Consider the following 22682-nt stretch of genomic DNA (forward strand, 5'->3'; position numbering starts at 1 on the left):
TTGGTCCAAAAAAAAAAAATTGCAGCATGCTCCATTTCAGTACCCATCTCGCACGGACGGCTTCCATTCTAGTAAATAGAAACAGTACGATCTGCGGCCCATCCACAATTCAATTGCGGACAGACCGCGGATTCCGTGGAAAGCAGGCGTTTACATCCGCAGCAGAAAAAAGACGACCTGGATGGGTAAGCAGGGTGCTCAGCTGCAGGCAAGGTCAGATTCCACTGTAGGCTCCCACATGCGGAATCAGACCCGCCCGTGAACGTGAGCCCTTATTCATCTGACAATTATCCCAAGTGAAGCCACCCTTAATAACTGCACACAAAACACTGTGCAAAACAAACTGGATTTGGAACAAAAAAAGGAAGCAAAATGATGCCTCTTGAATGCTTAACTGATGGTTATAGACAAAGTTGGAAGAATCAGTCATTGCTTTAACAACATATATACTGCGTTCTGCTACTTCTAAAGTCCATACATTATTAGATCACCTGAAATGTCCATGTGCTACTGCCTTTTTTGACAGTTATACCTCCTATCTGATCCATGCAGTTCAGTTTTCACAGCAGATGGATGGACAGAAAGCCCCCGTTTTCAAAGTAGTCTCCTTTTTAGTCATTTTCTAATACAGAAAAATTTATATCTTGTACTCATTGTTCATTTGACTGGAGATAAGCAAAACAGTGGCCTACACATATAAATATATACACAGACTAAAGGCCCATTTAGACAACGAATTATCGCTCAAAATTAGCTCAAAAGCCATCTTTCGAGTAATAATCATTGTGTGTAAATGTGCCCATCTTTCACTTTTCTGCCAAACGATAAATCGATTATTCAGCAGAATAGCTGATAAGCAGGATCGCATGCTGTGTTCTGCCTGGGGAGCGCTGATAACCGCTGATTACATTGTCTCAGCTGTAAGCCCCGTGGCAGAACAGCAGGTGGTCTGTTCCCTGAATGCAGCTCCCTGCAGCTCACACCATACTAATTGGTACTAATAGGCATTAGTACCAAGTAGTAGTTTAGGCAAAATGATAGCTCAAAAGCTATCTTTTGAGCGATCATCTTTGTGTGTAAATGCACCTTAATGCTGTAATAACCATTACAGGAATCCATAGCAGGAACGATACAGGTAATAAAAGGTACAGCATGCACATATGAACAGAATAGAAAGCACGCTCCTATAATCTGCTAAGGGCCCTTTTACACTAACCATTAGTCATTCTGAGGCAGGCATTAAAACTCAATGATCGGCCAATGTAAACCAGTAGCTGTTCACCTATGAGTGATTGCCTGTTTACTGTGAATGGAGGCGGGTGGCCGGACGCGATCCCTAAGGCTGGGTTCACACAGGGCGGATTTGCCGCGGTTTTGCCGCAGCAGATCCGCCCGCGGCCGCTAATCTCGGGATTAGCCAGCCATGTGGATGAGCTTTCTCAGAAATCTCGTCCATACGGGACGGCTAATCCGCTACGGTAAATCCAGTTGAAACAGCGGCTGCGGCCGCCGCAGCTTCCAAAGATTGAGCAGGTCTGTTTACCTTTCCTTTTTTGTTTATTTACGTCGTGGCCCCGCTCTCCTCTATGGGAGCGCTGGCCGCAACGGAAAAGCATGCGGCCGAGCCGCTTCAAAGCCGCCGCGGCTTAAACCGCGGCGGTTCTCCCGGCGGAAATCTCGCGGTTTTTGCTGCGGCCAAACCGCGAGATTTCCGACGGGAATCCGCCCTGTGTGAACCCTGCCTTAGTTACACTGAAACCTCTTCTAGACCACATTTTCTTGACAAGTTTCCAGTTCCCTCATATGCTATGCTTATTAGCCTTCTTTTTTAAAAGGTCCACTCCTCTAGAAGACCACTGTTATAATCATCTTAAAGAAGTCCCACCATATATTCAATCAGAGGGTCTCAGAAATGTGCTACTTTCAATAATTTTGGCCTGTTGACTAGTAACAAGTGATCGCTATAGTCCGGTAAACATTAACAATGTCCCCCACTATACAACACAACTGCTGGTAGTATATACAACCACAAGCACCTTCGTCCCTAACTTGGAAACAGTCATGTTTGGTAATCAACTATTTTTTCTAATGCCATGCTTTGGTAGAGGGGCAAGGAAAGACCAGCAGGTGAGACGATTTTAAATTGCTAACCACATATTTTAATGAATGACATTTTAAACTGAGGGTGTGTTGCTTTAAACGTGATCCGATTTCTGTAATCTCCGGTCTACAATACAAAAGAATGCTTTTAGGCTTGGCATGAATAGAACGGAGTTTGCTATCAGAGCAAGAAAGAAAGATATTTGCAGGTGTCCCTGAAACTGAGCAGATCTGACTCACAGCATTAGGGATACATTGTTACCCTGCGATGACTTACACATAAGAAAATAAAGATGCTGAAAGTGTACAAGTAACACAAACATGCACAAATACAATGTAGTATTTACACAACACACAAAGCGGATGAGAAACTCTATACAATGCCACTTTAGTATTTCATTGGACAACTATGTAATAATGCCAAGGCTAAACCCATGTGAAAGTTGTTAAAGTGACACACCTATTAAATTGTAACATGCGGGTCGTGATTCAGAGTATCAAACAACTTAAAACTAAGACTTATAAATACTACTAAAGAAATCAGATTTGCAACTATATGAATGTACATCTGCAGTCACCATCATGCAACTTTGATTGCAAATTAAGGCCGCTTTCACACAAGCGACAAAACCGTGCAATTTTCTCACAATACGACAGCGCTACATGACGCAAGTATGAGAAGCCCATGCTTTCCAGAGGGTTCCTTCACATTAGAGATGTTTTATAGGCTGCTACATTGTGAGATAAAAAAATTGCGGCATGCTGAATATTGCCGCGATTTGCTGTTTTGTAGCCCATTTCCCTATGGAGCTTTCCTTTCTGTTGCATCGCATAAAAATGCATTTTTCACACGGTGCAACTTTTACAGTAGGAAATCCTACAGGTTCCCCTAAAATAACTCATAGCTGCATAAAAAAACCCCACAAAAAACGCGCTGTCCGCTCTGCCGCACTTCTCCTCCGTAGCTCTGGCACTTGTTTGTAGTCTTCAGCCAGCAGTTCCTGATCAGGAGTTTCAAAAACCCTGCCTCCAGGAAGAACTGGGTCTGATTGGTTCTTGAGTACCGCGGCTCAGCCAATCACTGTTGTGCTCGAACCAATCAGAGCCAGCGCTTCCTGGAGGCAGGGTTTTTGAAACCCCTGACCAGGAAGCACTGGCTGAAGACAGAGAATTGCAGCGGAGTGGAGAGAGCGCCTGTTAGGTGATTTTTTTTTTTGCTTGTTTTATAATATAGATAAGGCTACTTTTTGTAGTAGGGCTTATATTTTAAGCCCCTCCCGAAAATCCTGGCAAAAGAGGGCTATAAAGTCACGCAACTTTGTAGCAACACAAAATCGCAATATTGCCATGAGAAAGTGCAGCAATTTCACACAGAACATAGCTGCGATATCGCTGTTGCCCGTGTGAAGGAGGCCTACATTTGGCAAATTTACAAATTTGCAGTTGTTTGCAAAGAAAAGAAAAAAAAAAGCTCAACACAGAGTCCCACATATGAGGATATATTTGCAAATAAAGTGTTCTCTTAAGCACACCTGACATAACTAATCAAGGGCTTCATTAGTTGCATCTGGTGTGCTTAAGATAAAATACATAACATATCATGTCTGCTAGGGCTGTGTTGACAGCGACATTTGATTGCATGTTCGAAATATGGCAAGAGAGTGGTTCAAAGAGTTTAGAGATTGCAAACACGAAAAAGAATACAAAAAGATAACAAAAGGCACTGAAAGTGTAGTTTGCAAGTTCAACGTTAAAGAAGTACTGGATACACTAGCTGGGCAGCAAAAGGAAGCCATCAACAAGTCATCAAAACCCTTGAGTGACTGCAAAAGACCTGCAGCAAGATTTGATAGCAAGCAAGCAGGCACTGAGGCTTACATGGTAACGGGCATACTAAACACTGAAGGCCTTCATGCCCAACACGAAGGCCGCCTGCACACGGGCGGAAATCCCACGGCGGGATTTCCGCCACTGAAAGCCTGCATAGGAGTGCATTACAATACGCACTCCTATGCAGACGGCCGCGGTTTGGCCGCGCGAAATCTCGGTATTCTCGCCGCCGGATCCGACCCGCTCGTCTGCAGGCGGCCTAAGGGCTCCTTCACACTGGTGAGTGCAATATGGGGCCAGGATTCACAACCAGATATTGTACTTGCCACCATGTAAAAGCCCCATGGATGTGGATGCGTGATAAGGGAAACAGCTGTGGCAGAGAATCGCAGAGTTCTCCCATTGCTTTCCAATAGGACGCTGCTGCATTGTTTAACCTTTGTTTTACCTCCTAGGTGTGTTTTAAAAGTTGCACACAAGATCCTCTGGCACAACTTGCTCTCGTCCAAAAATCAGACAAAAACAGGACTTGCCGCAATTTTTTTTTTTTTATCAGTGCAATTTAAAAAAAAAAAAAGGAATGGAACCTACTGCTGTCCAATTGTCGGACAGATTTTTCAATTTGAAAATTGGACAAAAGAACCTCTGTTAAAGTATCCTTGGCTAGCAGAAATGTCATCCCTTTAGTGCTAGAGGAGAGGGCTGGCACTAAATAAGGCTCTCTGCCATGTATAATATGGCCTTTCCTGTCTGTGGAAAACAAACCTCCAGTATTTGGATTGCATGGTACTTCCAATGACCGGCAAGGTCAACAATAGGTCATTTCCACTTTGCACCACTTCCTGTCAGCTGACATGGAATGTGGCTGTCAGTTTCCATTGCCCGAGTATGTTCCCTCCTATGACTGATGATGGAAGCGAGTCCTTATCCTCCAAAGACATTGCAAAAACATTTTATCGTAAGTTTTTATCAATAAGTATACTTTTGAATTACACTGCAGCATTAATGACTAGAGATGAGCGAGCACGCTCAGTTAAAGCAGTTACTCGAGCGAGCATCGCCCTTCTCGAGTAACCGCATACTGGTCCAAGTAGATTCGGGGGGGTGGGGGCGGCGGCGGTGGTAGCAGGGGGGAGTGAGAGAGAGATCTCTCTCCCCCCGCCGACCCCCCCCCCCCCCCCCCGAATCTGCTCGGACCAGTATGCGGTTACTCGAGAAGGGCGATGCTCGCTCGAGTAACTGCCTTAACCGAGCGTGCTCGCTTATTTCTATTAACGACCCATCCATTGGATATTGGTCTTCAATGCAGAGGGGAAACAATTTGACTCTGATGGTGATGAACGATAGAGGAAGGGCGCAAGTCCATGGGATAAGTAGAGTGGAGTAAGCCATGTCTTGTATTGGATTTTACATCCAGACTTCATAAAATTATTATTTTACACTCATATGCATCTTAACTCAAGGAAAATCTATCAGAGATCTCTCCCATCATACCCAGGACTGTGACAGTAACAAGGGGGCGCCCTCTACAACTAGAGCAGTGTGCTCCGCGGAGCCCTTAGAGCTCCGACTTGGTGTCTAGTTCCCCGCTCTACTCACCGCTGTAGCAGTGTCAGAGCAGCCAGTAATGAGGAAATATTTGTGCAGGGCCTGTGGTCAGTATAGCAACGCAGAACACGAGCCGGTTTTGATCATATGATCCGCGTTGCTATGCCGACCACAGGCCCTGCACGCTTATTTCCTCAGTACAGGCTTTCCATACACCACTACAGGGGCTAGCAGAGCGGGGACCAAAGGTGGATTATAATAGGGTAGATTGGGGCGACTGCCCGGGCCCGAGACTCCAAGTGGGCCCATGGCCGACCCAAGCGCCCATATTGTAATCTGTACTGCTAAACCTCTACCTGCATCTGAAGAGCATAGTGGCAATGGGGGACACTAATACTACTTGAGCCGCAATGTGGGGGAACCTGTTACTAAGGAGGCCACCAATATAGGGGGGGTCACTATTACTACATGGGGGGGATTTGCTGCGGAATTTACGGCACCTGTAGCAGCAAAATGGATGAGATTTTGAAAAGCTCATCCACATGCTGTGGAAAAAATTTGCACAAAACCTGTGTGGACACTGACATGTAATGCGGGATTTAATTCCGCAGCATGTCATTTTTAAATATAATGTATATCAATAGCCCATCCAGTGGTCCAGCATTCCTCCCTGGTTTTTTTTTTTTTTTTTTAAATGGCCCTGTCCTTTTTATAATGATGGCGGTAAAAATCATGTGATAAGCCACGCCCATAACCCCTCCACTGACCACACCCTCCGTAAAGTGCCACAAGAAACTTTTGCTTCAAAAAAGGCTTCATGGCCAAAAAAAAAAAAAGTTTGGGAACCACTGATCTAGAGGAAAGGTTTCTACACCGACATAAAAGGGTTTTTTACTGTAAGAGCAGTGAGACTATGGAACTCTCTGCTTGAGGACGTGGCGATAGCGAACTCGCAGAAACAGTACAAGAAGGGCCTGGACGCATTTCTTGAGGAATATTATATGTTGTAATCGCTAATTACTTCAGAAGGGTTGTTGATCCAGGGACTGGGTCAAGAAGGAATTTTTTCCCTTAAATGGGGAAAATTGGCTTTTACCTCTTGGGGTTTTTTTTTTCGTCTTACTCTGGATTCCCTGGGGAAGGTAGGGAGGGAATAGGCTGAACTGGGTGACATGTCTTTTTTCAGCCTAACCTATTATTACTTTGAAATTACGTTTTTCCCAACAAGCCTTCTCCCAGTCAGCAGGGCCAAAACAGATGTTTGTTTTCTACACTGTAACCTCATACCATTCATCAATAAAGATAGCTGAAATATTCCTTCCACACAAAAGCCTATTTTGATTGATAAGTTTTGAGTACAAGTAGTTGTTCCGTTTGTTGGGCCTGTCGCCTGGGTATTTGGAGGAGCACCAGATGCTGGGATTATCTTTTTGCTGCATTTTCTATAGTGATCTATATAAACCCTCTTAATTGCTAGATAATTGTATTTCATAGGGTAAGCATTATTGGAACCATATATGGTAAAGGATATTAAACCCTTTTGTGAACACTACGCTATCGCTATTAAGACGACTCAGTGAAGGAATTCAGGAAATGACTTCAGACAAATCACAAGATCACTTACCCCTTGTTCATCAAGTTTCATGAGCTGTTCAGTTACTTTCGGAGTGTTGAAGGCCAGTCTTAGACCTTGTACATTCAGCTCAGGAATAATATGCTCAAGCACCTCTTTAAGTGGCAGTCCTCTGGCTGTGCCATGTTTAGCCGTTGACGGAATTGCATCTTCAAGCACTGATCCGCGTAACGTCATAAGCTAAGAATAAAAGATAATAAGTTGTTATATGACTTGCAGTCTATCAGACAGCAGGAGTACTTATTACAAGGACATTTAATATTAACGCATAAGCCATCAAGTCATAGTCCTACGTTTTCGGATTTACAATTCTGTACAGATAAATTAATCATCCCTTCCTTTAACACTCCAATGAAGGCCTACTTAGAAACCCAAGACAGATAATTCACCCAAATTAACAATGAGTATGCGAAGGTGTCTCACTAAAATTTGACATTTATAGTTTGCGGGAATAACAAAGAATTGCATCATCATAGCAGCTAATATGTATTACCAGCCAAGCAATACAGCACTACTACCGTGTTTCTCTGAAAATAAGACCCTGTCAGATTAATTTTTGCCTCAAAAGAGGCACTAGTTCTAATTTTCGCGTGATGTCTTATTATACTTACCTAGCAGGCTCAGTCCAGCTCCCTTCCGCTACTCTCTGGAGCGTCGACGTAATGAACCGCGGCATTGATTGACCAATTCATAAATCAAGCCTCCACAACGCGATGGCTGTAACTGGTGTGACCGAGGCTCAGCCAATCAATGTAGTGCTTGATGAACTAATTACAGCCATCACATTGACTGAGTAGCGCTCCAGAACCAATCAGAGCCATCGCTTCCTGGAGGTGGGATTTATGAATCCCGTAACCAGGAAGTGATCTTCTGTGGGCACACAAGGACTGCAGGAGGACCTGAACCGAGCCTACCAGGCAAGTATTCCTTTTTTAATGTAATGCAGCAATGGCTTATTTTCAGGGTAGGGCTTATATTTCAAGCCGCTTCAAAAATCCCCCCAAAATCAGGGTAGGGCTTATTTTTAGGGAAACCTGGTACCAGGTATACAACTTGTACATCAAGTGTCCAGATAATTACATTCTCACACCCAATCTAACAATTTGTCCCAAAGAGACACAGACTATGGTGTGCGATATGGATGGCGAGACAATCGTAAAACATGCTAATGGTTTCTTAGGTAATGTTCTAAGTATTAATTGCTTTGGAGACAACGTGCTCTGTGCCTCAGACTGTGGCACTATAAATAAACCAACTTTCTGGTTTTAAATAACTTAACACCCTTGATAAATGACACTAGCATCTTTTTCAAAGTTGCTTAATTTTTTTAAATAATTTTACAGAATACAAAAAAGAAAAAAAAAAAATTGGTTGTGAAGGTGGACAAAACCTTTAAGATAATGTTCACGCAGCAGGGCTTGCAATAGAATCTGCACAGATTCCACATCCCATTTATTAGATTTTTCCACGTGCGATTTCACTGAGTGGGGAAAAAAGAATGAGGAGTAATCACTTCTTGATGTGGAGTCCACATCAGAATATCCACATGCGGATTAGGCCTATTGAATGAGGCTACCATGTGTGCCGATCTGTGGCAGCTGTAATGTGCTTCATGGAAACCTGTCAGGTCCTAAGAGCCCTATAAACTAAAGCTATGGGCTCATAGGACCAGGGCCACTGAGGCATGCGAGTATAACAATACAACCTCTGGTCTCAGCGGGCACCTATTCCATAAGCTCATAAGTTTATGGGGTTCACAGGAGCCGATTCCCTTTAACCCATTCCCGCTGCAGGGCGTAAGTTTACGTCCTGGGAGCGGGGTACTTCCCGCAACAGGGCGTAAACTTACGTCCTGGAGATAGCGCTGGATCATATGTGATCCAGCGCTATCCCGCAGCGGGAGCCGGCTGTCAGTCACAGCCGGCGTCTCGCTGCAACAGCGGGGGGACATCGGAGATGCGCCCGCCACTTTTAACCCCTTCCCTGCCGCGATCTAAGTAGATCGCGGCAGGGGAAGAGTTCACAGCGGGAGCGCGGCTCCCTCTGTGTCTCCGGCCGGAACTCGCGATGTCATCGCGAGAGCCCGGCCTGTCACCATGGCAACAGGACGCCAGACACTGGCGTCCTGTATTGCCTATGCCTGAGATCGCTGTATGAGCGATAAGGCATGGGAGAGCAGTAGCTCTGCCATGCCTTATGACAGCGATCATCAGGGCAGTGATTAAAGTCCCTCAGAGGGACACAAACAGTGTAAAAAAAAGAAAGATTTAAAAAATGAATTAAAAAAAATGTAAAAAAAAAAGAGTAAAAAAACCATTTTTTATGCTTTTTCTCAGATTAGCATAAAAAAAGGTAAAAAAAAAATAAAACCCCACATATTTGGTATTGTCGCGTCCGTAACGATGCGTACAAAAGGTTGCACATGCTTTTGACTGTGCACCGAAAAAAACGCTAAAAAAAAAGCTAAAAAACTGAGGCAAAATGCTCATTTTTAGCATTTTGCCTCACTAAAAACGCAATAAAAGTGATCAAAAAAGTCGTATGTACGCCAAAATGGTACCAATAAAATCTACAGCTCGTCTCGCAAAAAATAAGCCCTCATAGAGCTCTGTACATCAAAAAATAAAAAAGTTACGTGACTTTGAATGCAGCAATTTAGAATAGAAAAAAGATTTCCAAAAAAAGGGTTTTTATTGCAGAAAAGTGGGAAAACCTAAAAAAATGTTAGAATTTTGGTATCGTTGTAACCGTACCGGTCTGCAGAAAAAATGGAAAGTCTCATTTATGCTGCATGATTAACGGTGTAAAAAAAAAATAAAAAAATCTATGGCAGAATTGATGCGTTTTCTCTCTCTGCTATCATTAAAAAAAAAAAAAAAATTTACAATATAGTCTATGTACCCAAAATTGGCATCGATAAAAACTACAGTTCGCCACTCAAAAAACAAGCCTTTATATGGCCGCGTCCACGGAAAAATAAAAAAGTTATGGCTTTTGAAAAATGGAGATGGAAAAATACCAAAAAATCGCTTGGTCCTCAACGCCAAAATAGGCCATGTCATGAAGGGGTTAAACATGCTGACTTCAGTCGTGGCTTTCAATGGAAATCTGTGTTGAATTTTCCCTACTGGACTTTACCATGTGAAGATGGCCTAAGCCTACATTGCCATTATATTCCTAGTCATGGTATGAAAACCACTAGTGATTCAATTTTTTAGTCCTTCTCCCAGGCAGACATAGGGACATTTAAAAGTAATTTTTGAATGAGAGGACCCCACGAAACAACTCCCCGGGTATCTACTTCCTGATTAACTGTGATTGTGACTTGGGGGGGGAAAGCTGAAATACCAGGTTTGACTTAAAGGGGTTGTCCCGCGACAGCAAGTGGTGTTAAGCACTTCTGTATGGCCATATTAATGAACTTTGTAATATACATCGTGCATTAAATATTGGCCATACAGAAGTTATACACTTACCCCCTACGGTGCTGGTGTCCCCGTCTCCATGGCGACGATGAAGCCTCTTCTCTGGTCGCACGAACAGTCGTGCTTGCGCAGAGTGAAATCCTCCGCTGGATGTGTCCGGGCTCACGAGCTGCGTCCTGGCTCCTCCCTCTTCTCCACGTCATTGTAGCTCCGCCTCCATCATGTGGTGCCGATCAGCCAATGAGGTGGCTGTAATCGGCAGTGGAACGCAAGACTGGAGAAGAACATCCACGGTGCACCATGGGAGAAGACCCACGGTGCACCGTGGGAGAAGACCAGCGGCGCCATCTTTGAAAGAAGAATCTTCAAAGCTGCAGAACGGGGATCCAGGTAAGCGATTTTTTTTTTTTAAATAACAAATTGATTCGTTTTTACTGTGCACAATGTGGGGGTCTGTTTAAAAAAAAATTTAGGTTTCGGCGCGGGACAACCCCTTTAAAGGGGTTGTCCCGAGGCAGCAAGTGGGTCTATACACTTCTGCATGGCCATAATAATGCACTTTGTAATGTACATTGTGCATTAATTATGAGCCATACAGAAGTTATAAAAAGTTTTATACTTACCTGCTCCGTTGCTAGCGTCCTCGTCTCCATGGTGCTGACTAATTTTCGCCCTCCGATGGCCAAATTAGCCGCGCTTGCGCAGTCCGGGTCTTCTCCTCTTCTCTATGGGGCTCCGTGTAGCTCCGTGTAGCTCCGCCCCGTCACGTGCCGATTCCAGCCAATCAGGAGGCTGGAATCGGCAATGGACCGCACAGAAGCCCTGCGGTCCATGAAGACAGAGGATCCCGGCGGCCATCTTCAGCAGGTGAGTATGAAGACGCCGGACCGCCGGGATTCAGGTAAGCGCTGTGCGGGTGGTTTTTTTAACCCCTGCATCGGGGTTGTCTCGCGCCGAACGGGGGGGGGGGTTTAAAAAAAAAAAACCCGTTTCGGCGCGGGACATCTCCTTTAAGCTTCAACAAGAGTAACAATAAGTACAAGCAAATGATGTAGTGTAAGCCTGCTGCATGATCTTAAAGCAACCCTTGGGTTTCAGGACAAAAATCCATCCTGGCACTGCAGGGACAGGGCGGTATATTACCTGTTCTTTGCCAGGCCTCTGATCTACTGGTTTCCAGCCCCATTTTCAGCTGTGCAAGATGGCTGCAGCAATTTTCTAAATATCTAATGCATATTGTGCACTTCTCACTGATTGGCCAGTGCTGTTAACAAGAGCAACTCAAGCCAATCAGAGAGCAGATATAGTGCATTGGTAGTCTAACACTAGTAATGTATTGTGAGAAATTAGTCTGAAGATTGTGTCTGTCATCTTGGATGGCCAAAAATGGGATCTGGAATCAGCATGGTAACAGAGAGGAACAACTGCAGGAAATATACCCCCCTCCAGTTCTGGAACAGAATTTTGTCCTGAAACTGGAGGGTCGCTTTAACACTTTGTTATCCAAGCTAAAAGGAAGGTCTAAATTACAGCTGGCCTGATTACTTTCTAAACGCCTTTATATCATTCCACATTCCTTCCTCCAGGGGCGCCAATAACCTCCCACACTCCAAAACATACTTGGGTTCACTGGCTTCATCTCTCACAGTCTCTACAAAGTGTATATGCACATATTAGAGATTGGAACATTATAACTTGGCCTTCATCAGGGAGGGGACTGATGCAAGTGCTTTTTCTACAACACTACAGTATATAAAGACTTATCAAACGATGCATAAATCCTCTAGTTAAATTAACCCTAACGCACATTTCTCTTTGCTCCTTTGCCTAGCTGAAATCATAACTAGTTAGAAAGACCGCTTGTCATGGTCATCATCATTACTATGGGAGGACAAAGTAGTAAAACCTGCTTAAAAGAATTATTTTACTTTGGCAAAGATATGTAGACATTGACATTAGCTGTAGCCTTCAATAAATGTCAGTAGTGGTGATATATGACCTACACAATCTATAATTGGAATGCTACTATGTCCGGCTGAAAAGAACTGTCAATGTGTATATCCCACAGCTTGTCAGATCCCGATCCCAAACTACCTGTCCATGTACTTAAGGGGTCTGCACAGCAGACAGTCTGCCATGGTTCTTCTAGTCTAAAGCATTTCTGGAATGCAATGAGTAGATGAGAAACAGATACAAGAACAGGATGAATGGCACAAGTCCCAATCACATTTTATTCAATGCGGTGTTCCAGCAAGTTCACTAAATTCCATGGTAGAAATTTACAATTCAAATGGCTAGAAAAGATTCTTAAAAATAAAACCGTTGAGTGAAGAAGTTGTACTTGGTTTTAGGCAGAAAATAGAGAATAGACGTGCAAATTAACATGCGATAGAGAAAATGTACAATGATGATTTCAAAAGGGAAGCCAAAAAGTTGTAAGAAAGAGTCAAAGTAACGTATGGCAAAGAATCCCTAACGTATACGAAAATGAAAGGGATTTACTTAAAAGGGTTTTACATTGAAATACTATTGATGACCTATCGTCAATATAGGTCATCAATAGTTGATCGGCTGGGGTCCGCTGCTCGGGAGCATGACCGATCAGCTGAACAGACACATGCTGTTAGCGCTGCAAATACAGAGGAGCGGAAGCAGTGGCTCCTGCACGGACCTCCGTGTATTTGCGGTACTGACAGCATGTGTCTGTTCAGCTGATCAGTCAGGGTCTTGAGCGACGGACCGCAGTCAATCAACTATTGATGACCTATACCAGTGATGGCAAACCTTTTAGAGACCGAGTGCCCAAACTGCAACCCAAAACCCATTTATTTATCGCAAAGTGCCAACATGTCGGGGGGCGGGGCTTATCATGACATATGATTTTATCCCTAAGTCATTATAAAAAAGACAGGGCTGTTTGAAAATAGCGTGCAGATTTTGACTGCTTTTTGGATGCGGAAATGCTGCGGAATTTGCCACGGAAATTTCTGCTGAGGACATTCTACAGCATATTTGCCACGTGTAAACATACCACAGTAGTAATAGTGACCCCCACAGTGGCCCCAGTAGTAATGCTATTACTACTGGGGCCGATATAGGAGACACTATTACTAATAGTATCCCCTCTATCAGCCCCTAGTGATAGTAAACCCCCCCCCCCCCCCCCCCCCGAGACCCATGTACTTATCTCCTCCTCCTCCTCATTGAAGAGCCGCTGCTCCTCCGCTCGGCGCTGCTGCAGACGTCAGTTTGGTCATCCGGACGCCACCTCCAGTTTGCTCTCACGGAACCCAGGGAGAGTCACGGGAGGAGGGTTCGGGTGCACACTGACATCACAGTGTGCTCCCAGGATCAGCGCTGCCGAGTAAATACTGTCCAGGGAGCTGTGGCACCCCGGCCGGCATTTACTACCGTGGTGAGCAGCCACCGGCACACATGCCAGCAGGAAGGGCTCTGTGTGCCACCTCTGACACGCATGCCATAGGTTCACCACCACTGATACTGATGATAGGTCATCAATAGTATTTCAGTGTAAATACCTTTTTACTTTAAACTTCAGATGTTCCAATGCCCTTAAATGGGGCAGTTTGCCAATATTTTTTAGATGCAGTTACAGTGAATGGAGTAGAGCAGATGTCCAAGATCGGCTACACATGAACGAAATTCGCTGCATGCTGCCCGCATTTGACAGTTGCGCGGCATGCAGCAAGTATGCAATGGCATTGCATACTTGCTACAGGCTGCTAATTGCCATGTATACATAGGACATATGCGCCAAGATAGAACATGCTGCAATCTTTACTACGTTCAATATGTGTGATTGACAGCATGGGAGATTGGTATAGCGTATCCCGCATGGAAAACCCGTACGCGGAATACGCTGTAACAACACTGTTGTGTGGAGGAGCTACAGGCTGGGTTATCTGGCACATTTTTTAAGCTTTAAAGAATCAGCTTTCATTCCATTCATAAGGCATTACCAAAAATTAACTATAATTTACATAGATAGAGGCGGAAAGCACAAAAAACACAGTCCGTATTACCAGGTAGTTCATAAGATACATACACTGCGGCACAAAGTCATGTTACGTGCATCAATATAAACAACTCACTTCCTGGAATGAAGGAACCCAAAGTGGTTTCCATCAAGACAACCCTTCGCCTACATGTCCTTTTACAGTATATGTATTCCATAGGGGAGATTACTTTGTCGGGACACTGTCCGCCATGACCTAGTAACGGTTAGGCCGCTGTCACACATGGCATATTACTTGAATGTTCCACAACCATGATCAGTACAATATTAGTGAATGGGATTTCAATAAGCCACATTCGCCAAAAGCAGAAAACCTCATTTCCGGGTTTGGATCATGTTGCGGATCTACAGATTTCATTCATTTCCATTTAACGAGTGAAATCCCGTGACTAAAGCCACACCAAAATCATGTGCAGATGTCATTGCCGATTCTGGTGTGGAAATATTCCGCAGTGTGTGAAAGTAGCCTTAAGAGAGTCTCCACTTTAGCAGACCCAGCGGAAGTATTACTATGGTCAGCCATCGTTTAATTAGTGGTATTTAATACTACTTCACTTTGCTGCAACAGCTAAAAGAAATGGCCAACTAAAGCAGTTATCAGTGGGGAATTAGGAGTTGGACCTGCGGTGATTAGCTGATCGTCAGAGTGGCCATCTCCAGAGAAGGAAACACTTTCAGGAAACAATCCCTAGAACAAGATTTAATAGGAATATCACAGACGATCAGCTTATCACGGGTCTGCCTACTGAAGCACTCAGCGAGTAGATATAGGGATGAGGACTCCCCTCTTCTCACCCTGTGGCATTCATACGACCCAAAGGTCCTAACTTGTGGCAGAATGGTTCTGCAAATATGAGCTAACTATAAGTTAGGACACCCCACCACTCTTTGTACTGGCACAGCACAAATGTGATCAGAAGATGCAGCATGCTGTACCCCCACCTGAGAGTCATTACTGTGTCCTCAGCTACAGGTGGCCCACAGTAAAAATAAGGGTAAATACGCACCGAGGATGCAATACGCAACCCCTTTAGTGACCAAGGCCGTTTGCACCTTTATCACCAAAACATCCTTTTGAGCGAAAACCATTGCGTCTAAGCGCACTATATGTAAGGTAGAAATCACCAATGACGGTTATCAGCACCGCATGCTGATTCGCTCAGCGGGTGGCGCTGATTGTATTTTTTTCAGCTGGTATCCCCCGCTGGCAGTTCCCAGCGGGACACCAGCTGAAAGCTCTGAGAACAATGCAGCTGTTTGCATATAAAAAAAAACAGCTGCTTTGTTCGGAGCCATCACGGCGGTATCCCATTCAACAATTGTCTCAATGCGTTTTTGTATGATCTTTAAAAGAATTTCGCTCGCATGACGTATGAGGGCGATGGTGCAGTAATTGGAACATTCTTGAGCATCACTTTTTTTTCGATGTGTGACGAAGACCTATCTTGTCCAGTCTTTGGGCCATGATTTGTAGCTCAAGATCTTTTGACACAAGTCTGTTAAGATCTTCACTGACACTGTTTTGAGCAGTTCAACTGGTATGTGATCATTGCCCGGAGCTTTCCTGTTTGGCGGTAGTTCAGGGTCCATGAGACTTTTTCCTCCAGAATGCCCGATTCTTGTTCCACTTGATGTACGTGATCCAACGGGTTGTCTGCTTGATTGTCTGCATACAGCTCTGCTGTATATTCTCACCTATGCTTGATTTGATTTTCTTTTTGTAATAATTTGCCATCCCAGTCTGATGGTTGCTGCCTTGCGTGGTATGAACGGTGCTTAGATCTGTTTCACATGGGCAAAGAGCTCGGGTGTGGCCTTGCCGTTTTGCTTCTTCTGGTTTCGTGGATTGGTCATTCCAGTAGAACTCATTGCCTCATCTAACTTTTCTCTGAAATTCCGCAATTAGGTGTCTGAATTAAACGATGGTGCTCGCTGCTTTATCTGTTCAGCACTTGTTGGCGATCATGATGGATTCATCCGATAGCCATTGCAGTCGTTTTGCTGATTTTTTTGAAAGGAATGATTTGTTCAGCTGTGCTCAGTGTGATGGATTCGATTTCCTCCCATAATTCGTCAGGGTCTTTTCCGATGGTGCTGAGCGCTTCAAATCTCTTATTTATTTCGACTGAGCATCGTGAAAGGATGTTGTCTATATTGAAACGGTGTATTGCTGGTGACCTTTTGATGTTGCTGAATCTGACCTTGATTACTGCAACTAGGAGCTGATGATCGGAGCCGCAGTCTGCATACGGAAGTGTTCTCATGGACAGAATTGAGCTTTTCCAACGCAGTTGACATGGTAAGTAGTAGAGATGAGCGAGTAGTGCCTTAGCCGAGTATCTCCCCGCTCATCTCTAAAGATTCGGGGGGCAGCGGGGGAGAGCAGGGAGGAACGGAGGGGAGATCTCTCTCCCTCGCTCCCCCCTAATCCCCGCCGCAACTCACCTGTCACCCGCGCCGGCAGCCGAACCTTTAGAGACGAGCGGGGAGATACTCGGCTAAGGCATTACTCGCTCGAGTAATGTGCCTTAGCGAGTATACTCGCTCATCTCTAGTAAGTAGTCAATTTGGTTTTGGTGCACGCCATTTGGGGCAATCCATGCGTTTCGACTGCTCAAACTATCTGTTCATGATCGACAGGAAGTTTTCAGTGCAACATTGGACCATACGATGGTCTGCATTATTCCGCTAACCCAAACCAAATTTGCCAACGACTGGAATTTCTTCTCCAGAGCCGATTTTTGCATTGAAATCCCATTATAGAAGTGATATCCTTGGCAGGGGTCTGATTACTTGCTTGCTGGAGATCAACCCAAAAATGTTTAATGTCCTCATCTGTTGTATCGGTTGGGGCGCGTAATTCATTTACGTGGAACACAGACCGATAGAATTTGTGTATATTTATTAAAAGTGCCAACATTTTTGATGGGATATATATTTCCATCTATTTACTTAATGGTCAAGATTTGGTTTTCCTACACTAAGCCAAGATTGCAAATGCTCATATGTGTCAGAATGATCGAGACCCCCACAAATGACCACATATTAAAAACCACACCCCTTAATGTATTTATTGAGGGGTGTTATGAGTATTTTGATGCCACAGTTTTTTTGGGGGGAATTAATGCAATCTGCAAATATGTCAATTTAAAGACAGTTTTTTTAAAGGCCTTGCACCCCAAAATGGATGCCCCTATTTGTCCTGTGTTCAGAAACATACCCGATGTGGCTCTAATATTATGTCTGTATGCACTACGGGTATGTTTCTGAACACAGGACAAAACAGGGGACTCAACCCGAAAGGAGCAGCCTCCATGACAGCTCCAGGTTGTCAGCTACCTCATGTAACAGATAGCATGGAGCAGTCACGTCCACAGTCTGCAGGGCTTTAATCCCCAAAGCAAGCGTGTTTTTACGGCCCTGGGGATTAAAGCCCAGCAAACCAAGGAGGTAAAAACACCATGGGGTGGTCACTAAGGGGTTAATAATTTATACCATCCCTCAATTTACGCGCTTTGATTAATGGCCATTATGCATCATGACAAGCAGTGAAGAGAAATATCACATGCACCTCTTAAAATAAGATATTTAGTTTTAACCATTCGGCTTCCACATTACAAAAAAAATGCCACTGCAGTCATCATATATCTTTACGGCGGTCCTCCGGTTCTCATATCTTCCATTATTAATGCTCTAATTCCACCAAAAATTACAGATTCCAAGTCCAATGTAATGTGCCCTGTGCGGTTGTATTGTAAACCTTCTTGTCACACTAGGAGTAAATATTGATATAGCAAAAGGAGAAGTCAGCCAGCGCTGCCTACTAACTCCTGACAAACATTTCCGGGATTGCCCACTACACTATATATTATATTTAGTTTTTTCAGTCAATTTCATACAGTAGTAAAGTCTATTGAATTACAATTAGGATTAAACTGAATGTTCCGGACAAACCAGAGGCCATGCATCTGAAGGTTCTCCGCTTTAGGCCGCATGCACATGGCAGGTCTGGATTCCGCCCGCGGAATTGCACAGAATTCGGCCCTGACAGCGGCGGGTGACCCTGTGTACCTACCATCTTCTTCGCCGGTGTCCGCGCGGACCTGTTTTCTTCTGACTTCTCTGTACTGCGGATGGCCTGCACAGCTCGCCGTTGGACATGCACAGTACAGATTCATTTTTTTCAAACTCCTACTTTTCCCGTTGATTTCGTGGCCCGTCCGCAATGTCACTTGCAGATGGGCCACAGGTTGGATGACTTTCACTGACCTCAATGGAAGCAGTCTGTGCGGGAACTGCAGTAAAATCGAGGATGCTGCGATTTTTTTATCCGCAAGCGGAAACTGCAACTTGTTTCCGCTCTAATGCATGAAAAATCATTTTTGCATAGCATGCTATGGGTTATTGCTGCGGAATCCAGAGGCGGAATCCTTTGGCCTGATGCACATGGGGGGATTTTGCATTGCAGAATCTGGAATAGGCATCAGCCTCTGAATTGCGCAGCAAATACCTCCCATAGCATATAATGCAAAAGTGATTTTTTTTTTATGCACATGAGCGGAAACCAATTGCAGTTTCCGCTTACGGATGAAAAATCGCAGCATGCTCCATTTCTGTGCGGGCTCCACACGGACAGCTTCCATTTAAGTCAATATAAGTCGTTCAACCTGCAGCCTATTTGAAATGTTAATTCCGGATTGGCTTCGGGCACCCACATCATCGCCTAGTGACGATGCAGGAAATTCTGTTCTGCGCATGTTTAATGGCTGGACCATTCGCAGTACAGAAAAAATAAAAGACAGGTACGCAGGGTCACCGGCCGCGGTTAGGGACGGATTCCACTACCGGGATCCGGACCTGCCATGTGCATTCGGCCTTAACTCTAGACAAATAACTGGGCATTGACAGGATAACGAATATATATACCTTAGCGAGTCCTGGTGGTTGGATGACCAAATAACACACTAAAGCATTTAAATATGTGGGCAAATAGAGGGGAACTTGACACGTAGTTTGTATTGTAGAGGACGATGTGTCCCATACTCACCAGCCAGTGGGTGAGGGAGAACAACGCAGTGCCACCCACTCACCAGTCTAGCAGAGAGCAGCTATAGTCACAGTCAGTGCCCACGCCTTACAGGACTGTACAGGGTGATATGGGCGGTACCAAGAGGGGATAGAGGAGGAAGTGGTCTCATCCAGAATCACTCCGCTGTGCCTTCTCTTACCTAGGCCGAGTGTACATGTGTATGGAGGAGCCGGGCGAAATAGCAAAAAAGAGGATTCGGCAAACTGCTGGCTAATGTGTATGACCACCACAACCATATGAGCTTACAATTTAAAAATAAGAACCTGGAATCAGATGGTTTAGGAAGCATCATAAGATCAGGAAAGCCTCTTCAGCGCCAGATTATTTTAAAGGAATTGTAAGAGTAGAAAATAATGATCTGCTCCATTTTCAGAACCTGCATCATTCTGGTCCATGGGCCGAGTCCGGTACCACAGCTCAGCTCATTATGTAACCAGTCCTCATTATGTATAAGTCTGTTAGTATTACATCATTTAGTTATTCCTTTCTATCTGAAACTCCTAGAGTTGTCCTTAGGTGGGTCATGTGATCTCATTCTGACCCCCAGAGATTACTTTATGTTCCCTCAAAAAGTCAGTTTTTCAGTCAGCATAACGTCTGTGTGATGGACCCTGCAACACAATCTCCTCAGAGAGGGTTCACAAATTTCTATCAGTTACTATGGATGATTAGAGGCTCCTGTCACGCAGTTCTACTGAAGGAGATGGCAGCTCATCTGTATATTTATTGTCTGTTGCTTATTTATGTGAATATAGAATACATATGGTAAAGGCACTGCCCTCCCAGCAGGCAGAGATGGTAACATTTTTAGATAGTCATGTGATGCTGTGCTGATGCATCATGGGATAAATAGCATAGAATAGTGAAAGAAAGCATGGTGAAATAGCATAAAGATGGTGCTTGATAAGCATCGGGCAGGAAGCTGCACTGCAGGGAAGTGACTGCAATACACATAAGAGATGTCCAGAGTGTGACAGGCAATAAGGAGGGGGGAAGTGATGGGGGTGAGGTGGAAAAAATTGTTTTTTTCCTTGAGTGGCCCTTTAAGTGAATGGAAATGAGCTGTAATATCCATCATAACTAATAGACAAAAATGTCAGCTTTTGAGTAGGTCAATTCTCACACCCCTTTTGGGTAAAAAAAAAAAATAAAGTTTACACTGAAAACTATAGGATGGCTTCAACTCCATTCTCATATTTGCTGCCATGAACACTCATTTTCTCCCATAATTTAAAATGACAAGATTAAAGAAAAAGTGATCTAATATGGAAGCCTACTGCTGCAAGAATACTTTACCTCGCTGGTTCTAAAGATGATCCGATAGTTATACTGGGGTCCCCCTTCCTTTGCATCTTCCAGTTTCTCCCTCCGGATACTCACAGCCACGGGTCCAAGACTCTCATCAGTCCCAAAGTAATTCCAGTGCTCTGCAGAAAACACAGACCAGCGTTATACAGTGCATTTACAATCCGCACACCTTTATAATCCGGAGCCATATTAGACGGGTATGTCATATCAATGGATATGTATAAACTAAAAAAAAGTCCCTTTCTCTAAACATATTTCATGCAAATAGATGGATATTAGTACCTTGCAGCGCACTGCAGCCCATCGTTTAGCTACCAACACAGCTTGAAAGAAAAAACATAATACCCTGGGTAATTTCAATTATTTTGGCAAACAACCTAATATGTAATTATCCATACGTAATGAATGAAAACATTACAACATAGAGCACACTGATTAGAGAGACTAAGCAATGTACTTGGCATTAGACGAGGCAGTGCGGTATGCGGACGCATAGGCTACTATATGTATACACTTCTGACCTATAGACCGAAACTGTGATACCGACATATGCAATGCCAGCTGAATTCCCTTGTGTAAATTAGATGTTTTTCTTTTTCTAATTCATTATATTCAAAAATGTGACTATGCTTTAGAATATTGTACAGTAAGAGGCACAACAAGCTGATACACGTCACACATACATATGCCCACAAGACTCTTGTCATATTGAAACCTGCGGGAAAGGGGCCAATACAATGTAATAAAGTCACCATACCAAAAAAATTCACATATCTATTATGCAAAAATATAATGGCAGTAGAAGATAATAGAAACAACAAAAGGAGAAAGGTGTAAAAATATCAAAGTTATACAAATATTAATCTTTATTAAATGGCAAAATAAAAAAAATTTTTAAAAAAAACAGAGCACCACAGAAAACACACTTCAGCCTGCCAAGGATCCATAGAATTATATAATACCCAACAGTAGATCACAAAAATACAATACAAACAATGCAAGTGCATAGAATTTACTTAAGGAGAAATCAAAAAACTTAAAGCACCCTGTCCTCCCTGGTTGTAGCTGAACAGGAAGCATGACTGTTGCAGCCTATCACTGACTATAGAAGCTCACTGCTGTGGTCAGTGATTGGCTGCATCAGTCACATGACGTGGTCCGCAGCAACTAGGAAGGACGGAGTGGTTGTGAAGCAATTTTAAGAAATGGGAAAACTCCTTTAAAGTCCCCTTATACGGGATGAATGTGGAGCGCAAAAGCCCCCAACAGCCACCCCATGGCTTACCACCCTGTGCTTTATGCAGGAGCGATAGTCGCTCTAGCGGATGGAGGCAGAGTGGCTGGGGATTATTCTGGCCGCCCAACTCCAACCACAGTAAAAAGCAATCCATCAAAGACTGAGCGACTCATTTACATGGCCCGATAGTAGTTTGGTTTTCAGTCCTTCTGAAAAACCAAGAGACTCCAACAAGTAGTCTCTGTCAGCGGCCCTGTATGTAAGATTTAAAGTGACCGATTACCTGGTATAAAAAAAAGACTTCAAAAACATAGTAGGAATGTCTTGCTTTTTTTTTCCTCTGTGCTATAGGATACGCCAGAAATGTGATAACTGATAGTCTGATGCACAAACACTGAACATTGTGCAATCTGTGAAAAGGGTTTAGGTGGCGAATAATCCAATCAATTAATAGTCAATTTAACAGAACAGGTTTT

The 22682-nt window shown here is 43.9% G+C and overlaps 1 protein-coding gene across 8 annotated transcripts in view; it reads right to left on the minus strand.

Moving 5' to 3' along the window:
• SIPA1L1 (signal induced proliferation associated 1 like 1) overlaps positions 1 to 22682 on the minus strand; it is a 255828-nt gene that overhangs the window by 75118 nt on the left and 158028 nt on the right. For all 8 annotated transcript variants that reach the window (XM_066608379.1, XM_066608380.1, XM_066608381.1 and 5 more), the window contains 2 exons: positions 20958 to 21088; positions 7103 to 7291 (listed from right to left, as the gene is read on the minus strand). In XM_066608379.1, the coding sequence (XP_066464476.1) occupies positions 7103 to 7291; positions 20958 to 21088 (320 nt within the window). The remainder of the gene's footprint in view (positions 1 to 7102; positions 7292 to 20957; positions 21089 to 22682) is intronic.

Source organism: Eleutherodactylus coqui, chromosome 6, assembly GCF_035609145.1.
Source record: "Eleutherodactylus coqui strain aEleCoq1 chromosome 6, aEleCoq1.hap1, whole genome shotgun sequence".
Classification (NCBI taxonomy): Eukaryota; Metazoa; Chordata; class Amphibia; order Anura; family Eleutherodactylidae; genus Eleutherodactylus; species Eleutherodactylus coqui.